Consider the following 22,148-nt stretch of genomic DNA (forward strand, 5'->3'; position numbering starts at 1 on the left):
AAGTTGGATTTTAAGAAATTTCAATGTCTGTATAGTTTGAACGCTGTTGCCATGCCATCTGGTGGCTTTTTGCGGTACTATACACTGTGTTTTGCCTTAAGCCTAATAATGGATAGCATATGGCACTTAGCGGTTTCGTTCGTTAGATGGAAGGTGGTGATAGTAAAGCTAGACTAAACAGCCAGAAAGGCAGAAGCGCGTGCAATTTGAAATGATAGTGTAAAGGCATGTTCCCATAAGTTAAACATCTCCCACGTATGGGTAATATTGCGGTCTGATAATTTTAGTTCATTTACTTCTGACCGTAGCTAATATTTAAAGTATATTATCATTTACGTTCTAACGTTGTGCCACCAAATAAATCCTTGTTTTACTTAAGTATAGGAATACTGACAATATCCCCCAAGACATAATTCCCTGAACAAAATAGCCCTAACGTGTGGATTCTGTGACAAAATCGTCCCCAATAAGATTTCACTTTTTGGCAAATTTCTCCCGAAATAAAGGATAATTTTTGGTCGTATTTAAACATAATTTTCGTCAATTTAAAGTTCTTAAAGCTAAAAAATTTAACTTTGGGTGGAACGATATATAAAGGTAATATGAATTCTTACCACTCACTATTGGTTGAAAATTGCTGTTGCAGGCCACTTTTTGGTACTGGGTTCTATGGTACAGAATCCGCTATCTCCATACTCCGTGGCCTTCCTGTATATGATTGACCACCAGCTTGAGCTTTGGCTCAAAGTGAACGGTCACAGGCAGGCCAAAGAGTTGGTTCCTCACCCTTCTAGTCAGAGCAAAAAAGTTACTCTCACTCTCTAAGTCTGGGTGCTCCTGAGCTGGTTACTGGCCTACTTACAGGGCATTTCCAACTATAAAGACATTTAAATCCTTCTGGGTTGACTTAGTGCATGGTTGGGCTTACTAGCCCATCTCCCCTCTCAATAATAACGGAACCAGGGATAGGTTGTGGAGGGGATTAGTGTATTCTATTTTAGTTTTTTTTAGGAAAGACAATATTTTTCAAGATCAACATAATAACTGGATCAGATGTAAAAAAATACAGGGGCTTTTGTGGTAATTGAATATACCCATTGAAAAACTTTTTATTAAACCCTTTAGAAAGTCATTTAGAATTCAATACAGTATGGATGGGGATCTATAACTTTTGTTGTTCTACCATTAGAATGTCAAAATAAAGTCCATGCCACGCTGTTTAAATCCAATCCAATTTTTAAGTTAATCGAATACTTTATCACAATTATTTTTACTCAAGTAGACATTGTGAATGCGTGACATACCAGAAGGTGAAAAATCACTTTCCTTGATCAGGAACCGAACCTGCAAAATTTGGTTCACTGTCCCAATGGACTACCGAGGCCACGATATGAACTGGTCTCGGGAGGACTTTCTCGGATTTTATTGGTCACTAAGAGGGTGTACCCTTATATTTTGTTGATTGTGCTGGGGAATTTCGAAATCATATAGCATATTATATTTTAGGGATGTTTTTTTATGGTAAAGACATTATTTTACTGCATAAAAATGGGTTATTATATTGGAAAAAAGATTATTTATGAGAGAAGTTACTACCGCCGAGGTAAAAATCACCTAATTTAAAGATAGATCTTCTGATAGGTATATCTCGCAAGTTGACCTTTGACCCATTTATTTAATATTATGACCTACCACCTACCTAATCAAATAATAAGCGGATCGAGACAAACATTAAATTATTGATCATTTGATGAGATTAAAGAGAAGACATGTTTTTTAGATAATGGTTCAAAGTGCAAAAAATTTGTGAAACCAAAAAAAATCATACCACAACCACCGATTTTCAAGCGCAATGTTAAGCACACTGTACGCGAAGAACCATCCAGTGATGGAGATACAGAAATCTCAACTGACGGTACTTGAATATTTTACTTATTATGAGCAACTGATTTAAATTATAATTTCTAGAATCAAATGCTGGAAGTCCTCTTAAAACCGTATCTACTGTTCTGAACACTGCTGCACTATCCAAAGTCACCACCAATGTATCTACATCAGGTGAAACAAAATTAATTGTATTATTTTTCTTTAATAACACGCCCTATCTGTATTTGTCACAGATAAAGGACTAAATTTGGGAAAAAATTGCAATCCACCGAATAGTCTGGCTTCCTCATCTATTGATGGTAATTAAGTATATACAATTCAAAACATACATCAATTACTTGCTTAATAAACCAAATTATTTTGTCACAGCTCAAAGCACTAGATCCATTTTACCTGGAACTGAAACTGAAGATATTTTTCAAATTGATGAGTCTCAATCATTACTTGAGGACATTGGTATGTTATAATTATAAGTTTGCATTTTTTCCCGATTTTAATTTATATATGAATTTTTAACCTTATTTATGAAGTCTCATAAATTTGATTATAGTAAAATATATTCATTTATGAATTACAGATAGCCAACGTAGAAATAAAGTTAGTTCAATTTCCCAAAATTCAAGTAAGAGCGTATAAGAATTAATGCTTAAATTCAACTAAATATATATGCAATCATATTTTAGGTTCATTTGCAACACCTTTAAACAGGAAAAATAAAGCTCAAAATTCAAAAACACTTTCCGGTACAAATATATTATTTGGTAGTTATTCTTTATGGAGTTTAAGAAATTGCTTTAATCTCTTCAGAAAATGTAAAGCGCGTACCAACTCCAACCATTCCTGGCCTACTAGATGGTAAGAAATCATTTATAATTTTTTAAAAATTTAACGACTTTTATACAATGCAATTTCACTTTTAGATATTTCAGATAGAAGTTTTAAGAGAACAGTCATATCCATGTTGTGCGACCTCAATACGAATATGAAAGTTCTTACTCAAGTGATCAATGACTCAGCATTAGCTGGTGGTGGAAAATCAGTGGATTTTGATTACACTGGCTTGCCTGATTTTCCGATCAACAAAGTTAAAGACTTAAGAGATTTTAACGAAGCATTATCTGAAATTGAAATAAGAAACAAGTCCGTAAGTTTCAATGCACGCTTGTTTGACTGAAGTTTCAGTGAACATTGGTAGTGTTGAATATCCTTTTCAACCCATAAGTTCATTAGTTTTCCGAACACTCGTTAATCTGGCCAATATAACCCGGCTTAGGCCTATAGTGGTGCCTAGGGTATTAGCCTAGCTGATTATTGTTATTATTATTATAATGCCTAAGTCTGGAGCTTGTTTTTAACAAGTACTCGCACATGGCTAGTTTTTATGGATTCGTAGGAACCTCAGTAATTTAAAAAAATATTATAAATTGTAGGTGAACAAGTTTGCAACGTGGGGAGCCAAAAAAGTTTCAGACTCCACTAGACGAATCATGAGAAATCTAATGACAAATGATGTATCGCTAAGTTGTAATTGGAATGGTGCGAACGATAAAGAGGCGTTTGGGAAGATGCACATAAAAAATGTCATTATAGGTATAATTCAAAATATTTCCACATTTGATAATTTAACTGTATGATTTATCTCATTTCTAGATGCAGTAAAACGCTCCACTAATTTAAAACTTGTCAAGGACATAGATGTGGAGGGAGCAATAAAAATGTGGTTCAAGCATGCGAAGGATAGGAATGGAGGGCGCCTAAAGAGGAGCTTGAAGGCACAAGCCAGTAACAATGAAGATCATGAAGATGGTGACCAATAAGACTACAGTAGAACTTTCTAAGATCCGATTATTGCTTAGTAATTTTCAAGGTTATTAGTAAAAGAATAGTACTACCAAAAATCGGTTTTCTTAAAGTGCTCTTTGTGATATTTCATAACTTTTCCTCTTGCCATTTATTTTTATAAAAAAAACAATTTTGAAAAAAAATATTTTGTGATACAGTTGCAGGGCCAATGCAGGCTTAATACAATACATGTGGTTCTAAGTTAAAACTTCATTCTTTACTAGACTGGGCACTTCCTGAAAGCAATTACTTTTGTTTAAAAAGTTTATTTTAGTTGACCAGAATTAAAAATAGAATGTTTTGTTTTAGTGTTAAAATATTCTTACTATTTGCCATTCATTCTTTAGTTACGTAGTGTCGAAAAGGTGACCTATAAAATTGATAACATTTTTTGTTTGTTTCTATAGTCATTTATGTAGTACAAGGTGTACTTCACTATTTGTTTGAAATAATTTTAGGTAAGATTTTTTTATAATAGTTTTGGGGCGAAAGTGTTCAAATATTTGAAAGTGACACTATAATCACTGTACCTTAAGACTTTTAGAAAGTAAATACTGTCTGATTCTACCTATAAAATATTGATCAACAAGCTCATTTTTTAAGTTCCTTAGATCATTAATATAGTACAAATTAGTGCTTTTTATTATTTGTCAAAACATTGTTCCTAGCTATAAAGTTTTTCGAAATTTTATTAAAAACAAACTTTTAAACATTCAGGCACTTGTTTACTATGTATATTTACTGATTTACTGGCAAAACTAAAATATTGGAAGGCTGGACTGATATAGTCTTGATGTTTTGGTTGGCAAAACGACTGATTTTTAGTTGGACGTGTAATATACATTCTTGATGTTTTTGGTCCGTAAAGTGACTATATATATGTACGCCCGACTTATATACGATCTTGATATTTTGGGCGGCAAAGTGACCCAATATAGGTAGGCCCGACTTAAATATGATCTTGATATTTTGGGCGGCAAAGTGACCCAATATAGGTTGGCCCAACTTAATTACGATCCTGAAGTTTTGGTCGGCAAAGTGACCAATATAGGTAGGACCGACTTAAATACGATCTAGAAGTTACGGTCGGCAAAGTAACTCAAAATAGGTAGGCCCGACTTATGTAGGATCTTGATATTTTGGTCGGCAAAGTGACTCAATAGACAGAGGCCCGACTTATACGATCTTCATGTTTTGGTCGGCAAAGTGACTCAATATAAGTAGGCCCGACTTATGCAGTTTTGGTCGGAAAAGTGACTCAATAGAGGGAGGCCCGACTTGTATACGATCTTGATGTTTTGGTCGGCAAAGTAACTCAATAGAGGGAGGCCCGACTGATATGTGTTCTTAATATTATCGAATATTGGTTGGGCCGATTGATATATTTTAGATGGTCAAAGTGACTCAATATTTTAGTCGGAAAACTTACCAAAAATGGGAAGGGCCGACGGATATTCAGTCGCGATATATTGACAAGCTAACTGTAAGAGTTGGCGGGCTACATTATTTTAGGTTGGCCCGTCAGTTCAGAAATTAGTCGGGGTCGTAGCGATGCAAGGACTCGCGGCCGACCATAAAACTCACAGTCGGTGGACGGTGACATTTCGACCAGTTTGCCGACTACGGCCCGACCAAGTCGGCCGACTACGACCCGACCAAGTCGGCCGACTCCTCTTTTACGGCCAGCGGCCCGACCAAATTTTGCTACAGGGGATACTTTATTGTTATCGAGTGAGGATTATATATCGCCGGGTGATGTTGCAGTTACGATAGCCGCTGGAGAAGGTCGTCGACCAATTGCAGTTTTATTCGATGAGGATGGAGGCTGGTTATCTTATTCTCATATATATATATATATATATAGTGGTCACGAGATAAAATTTAGCGTGAAAGTTACTTATGGGAAATGTCGATCGCGGATGGGCCAAAGACAATTAGAATTGACGAAAATAAGTTCAGCTATTCAAATTTGTATGCGCCAAACCGATGGACGGTGATTACTGCTGGGGCTGTTAGGTCAGAGGGTGTCTTAGATTTATTAGTCAAGCAAGACGACGGCTATAGGATATTAGAGACTATAAGATCCAGCCCTGCATACTGGCAACACCGCCAAAAAGAATTATTGGCTATTTTGAGGCCATTAGGCATTCCTCCTTTTTTTACATGCTCTGCGGCTGAATGAAGATGGACAGAGTTAAGTGCGGAAGAGATAAAACCAATGGATTTAATGGAAAAATCCAAACTTATACAGAAGGACCCAATTACTGGCGCTAAGTATTTTGACTGAAGGTTTTGAGCTCTAATGAAGCTATTGAGAAGTAAAATGGCACCTTCAGGCATTATAGTAGACTTTAACTACACTGCAAATTTCAATTTCATTCCGAGATCATCTTCGAACATTTAGAGATCCGTAACCGATTAACTGTAATCTGAAGAAGTTCATAGGGATCTATATGTTAGAGTAAGTGATGTACAAGCGTTCATATGTAATCTTACCTGGTTGTAGATTACTAGTCATTTTCGGATCACAAAACCGCTTACTTCTGAACTTTTTCAAATATATAGATCATCAAGAGTTTTGAATTGGTGGTGGCTGTCTGGGGGAAATATCAAATAGAACGGGTTAACCAGCATCCAACTAACACATTCTGTTAAAAAGAGAATAAAAGACGGAGACCTACTCAAATGTACCGCAATTATTCTGATGACTGACTACAAATCCCGGTATTGTAAATTAATTAGTCGCCATAAAAACCCTTAGAAAATAGGGGCATTTTATAATAATATGATAAAATTTTTCCTGAATAAGATTTATTCGATACGTACTACTTCATCTGAAAATCTATTAATTAAATTTTCCATAAATCTGTAATTACATGTAAACGTAGCTTTAGTCTGTTTATTATAGAAATGGCTATCAGTAAAAATTGAACATGCAGAAGATAGGGAACTGATAAAGTTGTGATATTACGTGTACTCTGACGTCTACAACCACTTGTTTATACAGATTTCAAATTATTACATACCTAACAATAGTCGAAAGAAAACGTACGTAGAAAAGATTGGCGGCGGCGATTTTTCGAGTTCCGATATCTGACAATTCAAATGACTAGTATAAACTTGCTTAGAAGCACCTCTCTTTAGCCACGTTGTGATTGGCGAACGAGAATATCATTTAAAATTGCGTTGAAGAAATAGAAAGTGTTATACTTAATTATCTTGTTCATTATTATTATAGTCGTATTTGTTGACGGGATTCCACGTTAGCTAGAGTCTTGATAATTTTGGATAGTGTAAAAAAATTAAATTACCAAGAACATATTTAGTAAGCTTAGAAAACTGGCTCCTGCTTTTATAATAATATAAGATTGCCTTAATATCTACATGTAGTGCCATCTCAAGGCTGGAAAGCTACGATATTTTATTAATATCACCACCCAGGTTCTAATGTCCACTCACAATTTTCGTATATTTTCAAATAATATATTTACTGTAAAGCAGGTATAATTACATTTTATTACATTATAAGTGGTCTAAATTCACATTAAAAGTTATTTTTAAAATCCAATGTTTCAGAAGAATATTTCTTCCTTTAGGCTAATACATTTGTTGAGATAGATGTGGAATCTGTGTTTACATGTTTACGATTGAGAACTTGTTTTATTATGTTCAACAATATTTTTTAATATAGCCACAACATCGAAGACATTAACTACCCTAGCATGAGGTCAATGATGGCCAGAGCATCGCTGAAAAAATATCCACCTACACCTGGAACCATAGGCGCTATCGCTGAAGCTTTGGCTTCAGGTGAAGTAGCTTCAACTTATGCAATTGCCTCTAATCGCACTCAGTTTAAAATTATTCTTTCTTTTTTAACACATTACATGGTTGAAAATGTTGTGGGAACAACAACGTCTCTTTTCAACTTCTTTCAATTGCAGAGCATCCCATCAAGTTATGTAAGATCTTAACTAAATTGATTCATACCTACTTAACATTTTCAGGGCGGTGCAGAGACAATTCCGGTCATCGCGGGCCCTTCTAACTGAAATTTAGCTTGTGAAGGGCAAGCCGATCGGCCCCTAAAAGGCATGCTGCTGGGTCGTTTTTTCGCTAGGTCCTGGAGATTTTGACCCCCTGCCCTCCTCTGCACAGCCCTGAACATTTTCATAAAATCGATGGAAATGATTTCTTGAAGTTAATATATTCATAACGAATCTTCATATGTTCTTTTTCTCTTGTTACGCAAGAGGATATTCAAGAGAATAGACAAGCGGGAGAAACCCTTATGTACAGGTAAAAAAATTATCTTTCATTAAAATTGTTTTATTTTCCGAATCATAAGACCTGGTGCAATTTTATAGAACCTTCAACTAATGACTGCTGCTGCCCAAGATGAACTTCCAGATATTGAGGTAACTAAAATTATTCTACATAAAAATGTTCAATAACCTTAAACGTCAAGGTTTTTAATAGGACATGTGCCATATATGTAGCATAAATGCTCCTACAACTGTTGTTATTCCATGTTTGCATGCCGCGTGTCCCGCACGCCTTTCAGTTTCGAAACCCCGCTCACTGAATCGGTATCGGTCGTTATTTACGGGGAATTCCATAGTCTTATGCAAATATACAAAGACTTTAACATCGTAATCGATTATTTAGATGAACACTTTAGAAATTAACGAGGTCCTCTGACATTTACCCGGGTATCAAGGGGCCTTTGCTTCCGATAAACTCCCCGCGTCCCTGGTCGTTAACCTCGATTCCCACCTAGACGCTTTCAGGAGGGCCGGATACTTTGACTCGGCGGGTCGTCCAGTGACCCTTCCCACGCCCAAAACGTTCCTGTTAAAAAATTTGTCGAAGATATCCTACAATAGACGTCGTCTGCAGGCCGTGGGAAGCAAGGTGTGCGGACAATACTGCGTGCTCTATCTAGAACATCGATATAGGGGGAGGAGTTTGACCTCCTTCGCTGATAGGTTCACGAGAAACCAATGGAGTAATGACAATCGCGTGGAGACCATATTTAAGTAGCGGATTTAACCTAACTTGAGTCAGAGGGGGTATCACCTACAGCAGAAACAGGAATCAAGTAAGGACCGCTGGTAGTTGTCGATTTTGAATTCTTACTTGGCGCGAAATACGAACCGGTCGTCAAAGAAGTTGCCGTCTCCACCGTCGGTGAGTTTCCATTAGTTAAAATACCACGGTAGCGGTCTCTCTCATCACGTAACCCGGCAAAATCTACGAGTCTTTACCCACATCAACGGTTACCTGTGGAACCACGGAGAGACCCCCTAAATCCAGCTAGAACACCGGCTCAAGGGCTTAACCGAGGACTCCGCCTTCGTTTACTGCAAGGGAGAGGAGAAATGCCACATCCTCCGAAAACTCATCCCACAAGTGGTGATCGAACTCAGGAAAATCGGCTGTCCGAAGGCCAAGGACATAGTCATCGACAAGGAAGCGCGACGCTTCTCTGCGCGCGGGAGAAGGCCTGCCAATTCGCCAAGTGATTGGTGGCCAATCACGGAGCGGCTCCCTCGCGCCTCTTCGAGGAAGACGAAGGATTCTTTTAAAACTTTTCTACGTAAAAAACAATTAATTCTTTTTCGAACTCTGTTGTATTTCAAAAACCATTACGTAATTTTCTCCATTCGCACGCGTATTTTTTTATTCAATGTTGTTATATCTTCATGTATTGAATAATTAATGTTTCGTTCAAATTTGTTTTCTTATTCAACATACGCGCCTAAACTTGTAAGGAGGGGGAGAAGGTGAAAGAGTTGAGGTTTTTAACCGTCTAGTACCGGATCCTTCCCGAAGTCGGAGAAGTAAGTGAAAGACGTACTTTTCTTAACTTAAAGATGAATTTTGAGAAAAAATGAATATGGATCAGGCGGGATTCTTTTACATCGGTCATAAGGCCACGACCATGTGCTTCTGGTGCGATGGTTTGGTGGTGGATTGGGTGATGGGGTCTAAACCTATACATTATCACATCTCCTCGTTTCCCGAGTGCAAGTACGCCAAGCTGCAGTAGACCTTTGATGCCCAACTAGGTCCGATGCGGTATTCAGCCGCGAGGTTGAAGACTTTCGCCGGTTTCCCGTTAGGCAAGCCGACCCCCGAGGATCTCACCAACGAGGGATTTTTTAATGCAAACTTTGCGGCCTGCGTAAAGTGTTTTTATTGCGGTGGTGAGATCCAGGAATGGGGGGCTGAAGACGCTCTCTTTCGGGAACATGGGAGACTGTTTCCCGAATGCAAATTCGCAAAAAAAAACTATTATTGCGGGAACGTGTATGTGAAACCAATTGTCTTCCGCGTCGCGTAGATTTTTCCTCGATGTAGAAAATCGAACCAACCTTTCCTTAATTAATCATTTTCATTTTAAAAGAAGTATCTCCGTAATTAATAATATTTTAGACCTTATTTTAAAAAACCACGTAAAAAAGTGTAATAAAAAAATGATTTAGTATAATATTTGTATCGATTTTTTCCAATAAACATTAGGTAAAATGAGATAAAAGTAAGTGAAGGAATCCATAAAATGAGGTAGGTGAGAGGAGCGAAGTTAATACTCGTAAAAAAGGCAAGCGAAGTTAGAGGGCTCCATATTTTTGGATTTATAAATTCGGTGCTCCTTGATTATTTTGGATCTATAAAAACGGTCCATGATTTTGGTATCTTAAAAAATGGCATTTATGGATAAGAATATTATGGAGAAGGATCTATAATTTTGTTTATCCATACTAGCGGTCTATAATCGCTTTATCGATGATGAAGCTAACACAATGAAAGGCAATTATGGTGGAGTTCAAAAACTCAAAAGATATTGAGCCAAATGCGGTATATGTTCATTGTGCTGCTCATAACTTAAATCTAGTACTTAAATATGCAATAAGAGAGGTGATTGACATGCAAATTGGTTTTGACACAGTTCAACAAATTTATAATTTTTTTGGGTACAGTATCAAAAGATGGAATATTTTATCAAGTTATATATCTAATAAAGAAAGTGAGTCTTCAACTTCGATAACATTACAAACATTGAACCCTACTAAGTTCGGTTTGTTGAAGTCCAAGTGACGCTTACTATTGCACCACAGTGAGTCCGCAAATATTTCTTGGCGGGCTTTCTTCTCCACCCAATTAGGTTGGAGACCGGTAGTGTCATCCGAGGGGCCCGCTATATAAGGGACGTCGGGACAATGGACTAACTCTCTTGGTTACGGACTCCGACCTAACCAGTCTAATCTTTTCTATTATCTCTTCTAGAGAAAGTTTAGTTGCCATGCTTTGTTATAGTTGGTAAATATATATATATATTATTAATAAAGGGTATTTTACAGTTTGGCTCTCGTACATGGTTTAGACATAAGCCGACAATTTCCAGGCTTCACAAAATTAAATCGTCGTCTGATAATTTCCGTGTTGGTACAAATAGGCAATTTACCGCAAAATGCAGAAAAGACCAGCATCGTCAAGATGCTCGCGGTATCGTGAAACTCATGATGATATTGCCACTTCTTCCCATGGGTTTGCTCACATAAGGGGTAAAATTGCTGAACTTACATTGCTTCAGGTAAGTAAATTTAATATAGGTTAAATACTTTACATCTTTTTTCGTTTTTTAAAAAAACAACTTTTTTATTTATCGCAGTATTCAAACCTTGAAACTGGTAGTTTGAATGCTTAAGCTGATTATGTTCAGTAATATTGGTTGGACGTTGTGCCGAGAGAGTCTCTATCTACGGTCGCTTCAAAAGAACGAACAACGACGCAGAGGCGTTGCACTCTCAGCTTAATCGAAGTCTGCCAACCAAATATTTACCTGTACCTTGGTAGGTAGAGAAGCGATGTTTTATCATTTTTTTCTCTTTTTAGACAAACTGAGACTGGTAGAAGATAGGGAACAAAGGGAATATCCTTTGGGGGTAGAACAGGACGAAGTCAATCAATGTCATATATCTCCATAACAACAAGTTAGTTTCTTTCATCTATATTTTTAAGAAATTTCTTTCTCGCTAATTCAATTGTTATTTGGTTTTTTAGAGCAATAATGAGATCTATCGGAGATTTTATGGATAGAGTCAAACACAAGAGAGAGCGTGGGCAACATTTTGTGATTTCTGACCCAGACGTGCCTCAGGAAAATGGTACGCAGATATACTTAGATGTATTTGGCCCATAATAAATATTGATGACGCAGCGCCAAATATTTTATTCGCTCTTCCAGCGCAGGTTCCGGTTCCCACTCAGATTCTAGCTGAAGCCGCAGACGCCCAAGCCGCAAACATCCATGCAGGACGACGACGACGACGACGAATAAGATTTTCTAATTCCCGCAGACGAATATGAACAATATTTTTGGCACCGATCCTCCCTCCTTTGAATTATGATCCCGTTCAAGAAGTTCAAGTAGAAGCCACTGCCAATCTTCAAGTTTTGACCTGCATCGTTTGTTGGGCCGTCCCAGGAAGTCGCATGGCCATGCCATCATTTCTGCTGTTGTCAAGAATGCGCCGAGGAACTTGAATTGAACGCATTTTTCTTGCATATCGGAAATTTTCTGTAATTAATGTCAAATGTTTCAGCCTTAACCAATTCATGTTCTAGTATTATGAAAAGGGCTTATTTTTTAAGATGGATTTTTTATAGACAATTTTTAAATATGGATAATAGTTTTTTTTTAAATCTCGCGCTATTATGTTCATAACAAAAACCTTTTTAAAATTGGTTTTCATTTTCAATTTGTCGGGAGGTTTTTTGTTAAACCAAACTAGTCTATGTAAATATATAGACTTCAAATTTAATATTTTTTATTTAATTTATATCTTAATTTGGCTTGTATGAAATAAATTATATTTTGCATTTTACTCAAACATTTGATTTTCTGTTATCGATATGTGCAAATACCCTTTTAGGGACCATATTAAATATTTGAAAAGTCAAATAATATTCGGTTCAAAATATTTGATCAAATATTGTATAGTATTCAAATATTTACTACTACATCAAATAATTTGTTTCTCAAAGTGTCTAATAATTTTCATACCAAACCCAGGTAGCATATATACCTATACTACACGTGTTGTGACAAAGTGTGTAGCACGTGATCGAACACGTGGCTGAAACGATGAGTATGTCCCACTAAATCGCGTGTTTAAACACGTGTTCGTCCACGTCCCCCTCACGTGTTGGTCAACGTCCCCCTCACGTGTTCGTACCCTTGGTGGGAAAATATATTCCCAACATCGTGTAATTAAATTACTATACATATGCATAATTTTCAATTTATTTAAATTTCACAAAAATATATTTAAAATTAAGCAAAAAGTTTACAATTTTAATCTTAATTTTAAACAAAAACTGAGCTACATTAATTGTCCAGTGAATAAAACAATGATCGAGCGAAGCATTCGTTCCTATTTGGAACAAATCAGTATCAATGAATCACTTGGATCTCTTTTACAAATGCGGTTATACGCTTGCTTCAGCCATTCTTTTATAATAGTTTCTATATCAGACTGTTGAACGTTTTTGTACGATGCGTTTGCTCTCACAGCACCTTTATTAGAAAAAAAGATTAGAGAAGTACAATATACAATCCATTATTTACGAAAAAGAAAGCTTACTTATAACCACATCTTTAACAACTAAATCTGAAAAGGCCATTTTCCCATGACCTTTCCAATTGAAGTGCTGAGCTAATTTGTCATTCATCAGTGTACTTAAAATTCGTCTGGTAGCATCTCCAATGTTTCTACCGCCTAAGCCTCCGAGGAAGGAAATCTAAATTTGTTTTTTAATCAAGTATCAAATACAAGTAACATCTAATTTAATGGGATTTACCAAAGTTAGCTGATTATTAGTGTTATCCTTTAAATAGATTTCTAAGTCGTTAAGTGATGCATTTGAGTCCACAGGTAAATTAAGGTGATCTACATCGATTTTTGAGTTTTTTGGATCCTGATCTAGTAATAATTTATTCAGCATTCTTGCATTAGATTTACCATCTCTTTCGATAACTTCTAATTTTCGGAGAATTGTCTCCACTAAGGAATCTGATACTAAATAAACTAAATTGTAGTATTGCTTTTAATTAAATACTAAATAAGACAAAAATTATATCTACTTAAATGATCCTTTTTGTTTTTACTGGAGCTCTGTGATGAGACTTTAGGAGTTTTTTCTGAGGTCTTTGCTATTTCCTCTGGACTTTCTTCACTGTCATAGCTTAGAAAATGGCTAGACCCACTCTGTCTGAAGCTTACGGGTGTTTGAATTGGTAGAGCTGCGTCTCGATCACTAATTGGTGTGCTGATGTTATCTACTACAAATTAATGGCATGTTTTACAAAACTTCAGAATATGTTAGATTATTATCTTACATTCAATATTAGCGTCATTAACATATTCGCTATTAGTTGATTTATCATGATTGTTGATCACCAAAGAAGGTAAAGAATCCGTACTGGAGCTGAGTATTGGAATCACTTTTAAAAATTAAGTGTTATGCCATTTGGGGCTGTTCACAAATTAGGTAACGCAAAAAATAGACTCTTTCGACACAGCGCCCTCCCTCCCACCTCCTAACACTGAAACAAATGGACAGACCTGTATTATATAACACATACTCCAGCCCCCCTCGAGTATAAAAAACATTAATCTACAACGTATTAATCTATTTCTGTACAGTTTTGCTTCTAAAAAGGTAATTACACTATTATAAATGAGAAAACAAGTACTAACTTGCAACACTCTACTTTTCTGCGTTAAGTAATTTGTGCCCCTTTGATCATTTGTGTCGTTTAAAGCAATTGGTAAATATGTACCAAATGATAATGCTATTTAATTTTCGAAAATTTAGACTTACTAGAAGATGGAAATTGTGGTACTGGAGGCAAAGTTACACGTTTGAATTTAGATGAATTTGAATCTGTGAAACAGTGTAAAAAAATTAACTAACTAACACATTAATGTACTCAGGGGGGGGGTGGCTTGCAGAGGGAAGTACAAAATCAATACGCGCAGGCCACGTGTAAATATACACAAATATCATACCATGTATGGTATCCCTTGTCAACACGCGCAGGCCACGTGTAAATATACATGAATACCACACCATGTATGGTATCCCTTGTCAACACGCGCAGGCCACGTGTAAATATACACGAATATCACACCGTGTATGGTAGCCCTTATCAACACGAGCAGGCCACGTGTAAATGTACACGAATATAACACCGTGTATGGTAGCCCTTATCAACACGAGCAGGCCACGTGTAAATGTACACGAATATAACACCGTGTATGGTAGCTCTTATCAACACGCGCAGGCCACGTGTAAATGTACACGAATATCACACCGTGTATGGTAGCCCTTATTAACACGCGCAGGCCACGTGTAAATGTACACGAATATAACACCGTGTATGGTAGCCCTTATTAACACGCGCAGGCCACGTGTAAATGTACACGAATATAACACCGTGTATGGTAGCCCTTATTAACACGCGCAGGCCACGTGTAAATGTACACGAATATAACACCGTGTATGGTAGCCCTTATTAACACGCGCAGGCCACGTGTAAATGTACACTAATATAACACCGTGTATGGTAGCCCTTATCAACACGCGCAGGCCACGTGTACATTAGGTTTACTATGCACGGCGTGTGTAATACACCGAGCACACACGTGTAATACACGTGTAAGTAACAACTGACACGAGTTTACCACCATAGTTACCAAATATCCACCATAACAACACGTGCCTTTGCTACCTGGGTAAATATGCATATTTAATTATTGAAATTAAGCCCAAAAATTAAGGGACAATTTATTTTTATATAGATATTTGAGGAGTTAGAGACTTCTTCAACATTCTTGGTATTCCGTCACGGTCCTGACAATTCTCAAAATGAATCTCATTACGGTCATCAGTCATTGGGTTTGGTCACTGGGACAAAGTTAAAAGTTTAATCCAAGTCTTAATCTTGAACTTTTCTAATTAACTTAAGTCTCAAAATATTTAAATAAAAGCATTATAAATACTGGTTTAACATAAATAATTTTAAATATTAATAAATCTAACTAAAACTATTTTAAAAAAACATATACCGTTTATTGCAAACGAAACCTATGCCGTGTCGCCGTCTGGGTGAAAGCAAATATATAATGTGGATCCTTTCCGAAAAATTTAACTCGTTTAAAAATTTTGGTAATCATACTCGTTTGGTATTTACCAATTTAAATTTTCGTTGCTTTAGAGAATAGGTTGATTTCTGAATACTATACAAGAAATCTTACTATCAAAGTTCTACTATACTTTAGTCGATCTTATGAACCAAATGGCATGTTCGTAAGATCGACTATATTAAATATAAGCCTTACCTAGTACAGTTGTCAAAGGCTAATAAGCCCTTCTATTTACTATGGCTTAACTATGAAGTGACATTAATTTGACTTCAAAAAGTCGACCTTGTGAGCAGTCGATCTTATGGTTAGGGTAGGAGTCGACCTTATGGACTGCATCATATGCGTGGGCGACTACCACCTGATAGTTCAAGGCAGCGATTTGTAGAGAAGGGGGGTCACCATTGTCCAAAGAATAGAGTAACATAGAGTCGGCCATATTTCGGGTCGCTTGAAAAGCGCCCCGTAACACCTCCGCCAAGGAGATAAGCGAGGTGATGTAGCGGTGATCACCTTGAATAACCGCCGGGAGAGGAGCAAGAATTAGCGGTGGAAGTATTGCCGGTGGAGATGAAGGGGAACTAACGAAATAACATCTGTAATATTTTTAAAAAACGTACTCGGGAGACAAGGAAATTGTCACGACTTCCGGTGACGAGGGGAGGAGAAGGTTCTCGTTCCAGTGAGAATACCCCGTAACGGGGCTAGCAGGAGAAAAAGAAAAAAAATATATAATCTCGAAACGAAAATATAAAATTTCTTAACCAACGAAGTTAAAGCTTCTAGCTCTTCCCTCGAGGAGGAGCATTCGGAAGAGTCTGATGGTGATGATGAAGACGGTTGACAGCTAGATAATATTTTTTTAAAGTTAGAATTAAGTAATCGAATGAAATAAAATTTGAAAAACCTACCAACGTTTACGGGAATTTACTGAGTCCATGTTTTTTCTTAGACTTCTTCTGACCATTGGTAAATCAGCGAGTCTAGATATACCGGCCATTTTTAGGGGTGGGATCGAAACCCTGATGACCTCTAACGAGTTTCATTGGACCCCCGCATAATTTATCGTTAGAGGTTGTTACGAAAGCTAGACATTTTTTTTCACCAAATAAACCTTGTCTAGGAAAACGTTATTGTACACAATCAGGAAGTTTACGACTTAAGGTTTCGTTTTAATAAAAGAAGGAATTTTTATAACAGACGGGGGAAAAAATACAAAGACAGGAATGCAACTTTTACAGCGTGAAAAATCAGACGATTTTTATTTCTAAAGCTAGATTATGCGAACCAAAATTAATAGCTGTCGATGAATTTGGGGGAATAATACGAGTGGACCTTTCTGCAAATCGTGATTAACTGACGTGTTTTCAAAAAAACCGTGAGAAGTATTCTACCTGAATAATATTACGCGTTGGAGAGAGACGATTCATTTTATTTCTTAAGTGTTTTTCCACCCCCCTGCATGTCTGGTATACCACCCCGGGAGGGGGAGGGGCCCTTAAAACCGAGACCATTAATAGGCCCGGGACCCGATTAAAAGTTCCATTCGATAGTTTGCCGAAAAAAATATGGAACGAAATTTTCTTAACGCGCTGCGTTAATTTAAATCGGATAAAAGACCGGTTAGCCTTAATTTCCTGTACGATTTCTATTTCATTTTGGTTTCGTTAACCCATTGCCCTGATGAATTACCGCGAATTATTCTTAAGTGTCTCAAAGATTTAGAATTGATACGCGTGTTTATAGAGCATGTATTAAATGATTTCGGGGAAGATGATTTAGATCTCAATTTGTCTAGTCAATCAAAAGATCCACCACTTAGCCAACCAAACGATTTACCAGTTAACCCTAGTTCCGTTAGCTCTCTCGATGACAATTCACTGGACGCCGATTTCCCTTTCTCAAATAATTTATGGATCCCCTAGCTGAAAAGAGATTAGACGCAACTCTAAACGAGGACTCTTCCAGTTCGGATGACGAGATACAATTCATAGAATGTTTCAACCCTTATGAAAAACCACGCAGTCCCAAATTAACTAAGCCCACACCCGAAAAAGAGATTAGGAATTCCGAAACATTACGGATGAATAAAATTTATTTAATTTACAATCAAAAACATTACGACGTAATTGTTAAATTAACGTCTTTTTTCGCCACTAATTACGCGTGTTCCACGTGCCTCGTCGGATATGATAAAAAGGCGAGGCATCATTGTGCCATCTTCTGTAAATCGTGTTTCAGACAGCAGAATTGCGCAGGGGAGCTCGTCAAATGCGCGGATTGTTTTCGTTCCTTCCACGACTTGGAATGCTTTCAAAGTCAACGCGAATCGGTTCCCTCCCTTTGTAGCCAGGTTAAAGTTTGTGGACTATCGGTCTAGGGAAACTCTTCATTCGTGCTCCGAAGTTTTCTGTCGCATCTGTAAAAAGCACGCGCCCCATCCGCACCTTTGCTTTGTTCATCGAATTAAAGAGCGCGCCGATCCCACGCGGGGGCGCTCTAACAGGTAGCGTCCCTTCTTATCTGTATATTTTTATGACATCGAATCAATCCAGAATAAACGTCACGTCTATAAACCCGGGACGTTCGAGCATGAAACGTTTCTTTTAATATCGCAAATTGTGTGCCCCTGCCTGTATCGACGAGCGAGACTCAAACTTCTCCTGCGGGGTTTGCATCCGCTTTAGCTCCCGACAAAAAATATTTTACGGAGGGAACGTCGTAGAGAAGTTCGTGGATTATATCAGAACTCTCGCGGATATTAAGAAAATATACCTATTCGCCCACGCAGCAAATGCTATGACCTCCAGTTCGTTTATAAAGCGGTTCTCGTAATCGACGAGACTTTGTGCCGTTCGTGATAGTAAACGGGACTAAAATTCTATTCTTTAACTGTTTTAATTTCAATTTTCTCGATTGTTACTCTTTCATACCCATGGCACTCGCCGCATTTAGAAAGACTTTCGGATTAGATCCCTCTATGGAAAAGGGTAGATTCCCGTATTTATTGTTTAATTTTGTCGATAATAATTTCGACCCTTCTGACCACCTAGCCACTAATTATCGACCGAAAAGTGCGATAGATTTCCACCCGTGGAAGTCTACGGGGCTAATTATCTAGGGGTAAAGGAAAGAGCGGCGCTTCTTAAATGACACGGTGAGCAAATAGCCGCGGGCGGTCACTTTGACTGTCTCAAGGACGCGATTTCTTATTGCACAGCCGATGTGAATATCCTTCGCTTGGGCTGCGCTATGTTTCGACGGGAATTTATGGAAATCTGCGATACGGACCCCTTCAGCGTGGCCATTACGCTTCCAGGCGCGTGCAATTACGTCTTTAGAAAACGCTTTCTCATTCCCGAAACGATAGGAATACTTCCTCCCGGTGGCATGCGAAATAGGGACCGACAGTCAATAGCGGCGTTTGAATGGCTTGCCTGGGAAGAAAAACGTAGGGGGATAAGAATTGTGTCAGCAATGCGGGGGCGCGAGGCGATGGTAGGTAAATTCAAAGTTGACGGGCTAGATGGGAACAACGTTTACATGTTCCAAGGATGTTATTATCACGGCTGTCCGCGATGTCAAGTAGTAGGGAGAGACAGACCCGTATTTTCATATCCCTCACAAACTTTTGACCTCCTATACCAATAAACCGTCAGGGTCATAGCTCAACTCCGGAAACTCAAGAAAAACGTTATAGAAATCTGGGAATTTGATTTCTATTCTCTCCGGGGGTAAGGATTGTTTTGAAAAAGTACGCGCAAAGTTAATTTCACCTTTGAATCCTCGAGACGCATTCTACGGAGGGATGGTTAACGCGACTATTGTTTACTACAAGGCCGAAGACGGGGAACGTATCTTTAACGTTGATATGCTTTCCTTTTACCCGACTGTGAACCTTCTAGATAAAGTACCCGTCGGCCACCCTAAAGTTTTAATAGACCCCGATGATTTACGAGATCTCGATTCAGTGCCGCGTTTTCGCCCCTCCTAGACTTTTTCACCCGATTCTCCCCATGCACTGTAATTCGCGACTTCTTTTCGTTTTATGCGGCAGCTGCGCGCGCGTAAGATTTCAAGAGAGATGCCCCCATTTCGACCCCGAGCGGGTATTCGCGGGTACCTTCGTTTCTGATGAACTGAAACTAGCCGTCTCCAGAGGCTACAAAGTGATCGAAATGTACGAAGCTTGGTATTATGAAACAACGCAGTATAACAAGGAGACGCAGGAGGGGGGTTTGTTTTCCGACTACATTAAGACAATGTAAAAAATGCAGGCCAAGTATTCGGGGTTCCCCGTAGGAATCACTACCCCCGAGGAAAAAATCAATACGTATCGGATTTCGAGGACCACGAAGGAGTTAAACTCGATCCTACGAAGATCACACTTAACCCCGGTAAACGCGCGGTCGCGAAGTTAATGTTAAACAGTTTTTACGGGAAGTGGGGGCAACGGAATAATCTCATAAAAACGGAGATCATTAAGGACCGTGAACAATTCTTTAAACTATTTAACGATCCGAATATCGAGCGGAAAGGTGTCTTGGCGATCAACGATAAGACGTTGTTGGTCAAATGGGAGCATCTCAAGGAAAGCGATCCGGCTTTAGCTCACGTAAACGTATTTTTAGCCTGCTATACCATTGCTTTTGCCAGGATGAGGCTCTATACTTATCTAGAAGCCCTCGGGACACGTATATTATATCACAATACAGACAGCCTAATATATATATATCCGAGAGCGGGGAGAAGCTCGTGAAAGTAGACACCTATTTAGTAGACATGACAGATCAACTATCCGAATTGTCATATCACCGAATTTTGCTCGGGCGGTCCGAAAAATTACGCCTTCCGCGTACTCAACCGCAATACTGGTGAAATGAACGAGGTCGTTAAAGCTAAAGGCCTCAGACAAAACTATTCTACTAGAAATTCCATCTCTATGGACTATTTGAAAGGGATCGAGGTAGACGCCCCCACTCTCCAGAAAGAGATCGAAATTCCTCATCATATCTGTCGGTTAAATGATCATACGGTGGTAACGGTAGAGCAGGTTAAAAATTATAGGCCCGTAGTCAATAAATTGCGCGTTATCGATAATTTCGAAACATTACCCTTCGGATATAAGGAAAAGGATTTTTAAAAAATGTATTAAGTTTTAAAGAAAATGAAAAAAACGGAATGAAATATTTTTTTTTACCCGAGCGGTTTGTTTTTAAATATCAACGTATCGTAACTTAGAGTCCTCATTTAATAAACCATGTTACCCCTGTATGGTTCTTTCTCCGCTCTTCTGAGCGGACCGAGTGGTAGTGGAAAGTCCGTTTTAATGGCGCGAATTATAAAATATAAAGCTGAAATGATTTCTCCCCCGCCGACTAAAATATTTTGGCATTACAGCGAGCGGCAAACACTTTATGATACTTTAAAAGACTCCGTAGTGTTCCGGGAAGGAGTTTAGGGCGAGCGCTAAGGAGTTAGTTAACCGACTGCTTAGTTTAGGAAATAGTTTCCTCGTCGAGTGAAGGGGAATTGTTTAGACCAGACGCGCGTGCCCGGGTCAGACATAAATAGAAAACGAACGCCTCCCCCCATCGGTTGGAACTAGTTCGACGCCTTGTTTACGCCTACGGTATCATTCAAGAAAACCATCCCCCGAGTGAAGAAAAAAATTCACATTTTCGTCGAAGCCTAGAAAAGCATCCGTCGTTCGGACACCGCTTGAATTTAAACCCCTGACTTTATCGAAAGTGGTTATCAAGAGAAGCGCGATAAAAATGAAAACGGAACAACCGATATTTGAAGAGTTTCTAACCCCGAGACAGTCTTTAAAAAAGATATTACGACCCCAAACACCCCGCGAGTTTCGACGGATTGGAAAAACTTCATCAGACGGTGAAAGACAGATTTATTCCCCGGGAAACGGTATCAAAATGGTTAACGAAGCAAGAATCGTCCACGTTGCATAAGACCGCCTATCGGAAATTTAAAAGGAGCAAGGTTTTCGTGACGAATATAGGCGATCAGTTTCAAATGAACTTAGCCGACATGAGAGACATTTCCGAACACAATTCGGGCTATAACTACCTACTCGTGTGTATACATTCTCGCGACGCGCGTGGGCCATCCCTATAAAAAGTAAGAAAGAATAAGACGTAATCCCCCGTCGAATGTAACCAATCTCAAGTCAAAGTTAGACAAAATGAA

General features: G+C 38.2%; 1 protein-coding gene across 1 annotated transcript; it reads left to right on the forward strand.

The window, feature by feature from the left end:
* The first annotated feature begins 1,548 nt into the window (after positions 1 to 1,548).
* Positions 1,549 to 3,820, forward strand: LOC149931666 (uncharacterized). Its single transcript, XM_090156610.1, has 11 exons — positions 1,549 to 1,603; positions 1,781 to 1,915; positions 1,969 to 2,058; positions 2,121 to 2,186; positions 2,257 to 2,343; positions 2,465 to 2,509; positions 2,571 to 2,630; positions 2,695 to 2,742; positions 2,808 to 3,031; positions 3,318 to 3,477; positions 3,538 to 3,820. Exons 1-11 carry the CDS (start codon positions 1,549 to 1,551, stop codon positions 3,702 to 3,704), a joined length of 1,137 nt encoding a protein of 378 aa, XP_090012736.1. The 3' UTR covers positions 3,705 to 3,820.
* The last annotated feature ends 18,328 nt before the right edge of the window (positions 3,821 to 22,148 follow it).

The sequence above is a fragment of the Leiobunum rupestre genome, chromosome 8 (assembly GCF_980474605.1).
Source record: "Leiobunum rupestre chromosome 8, qqLeiRupe1.1.hap1, whole genome shotgun sequence".
Lineage (NCBI taxonomy): Eukaryota > Metazoa > Arthropoda > Arachnida > Opiliones > Sclerosomatidae > Leiobunum > Leiobunum rupestre.

Coding starts and splice junctions, on each gene's coding strand:
- LOC149931666 (XM_090156610.1), top strand. CDS start 1,549: ATGGGTTATTATATTGGAAAAAAGATTATTTATGAGAGAAGTTACTAC. Junction 2,059..2,120: donor CACCAATGTATCTACATCAG/GTGAAACAAAAT, acceptor TATTTGTCACAG/ATAAAGGACTAAATTTGGGA. Junction 3,032..3,317: donor TTGAAATAAGAAACAAGTCC/GTAAGTTTCAAT, acceptor TATAAATTGTAG/GTGAACAAGTTTGCAACGTG.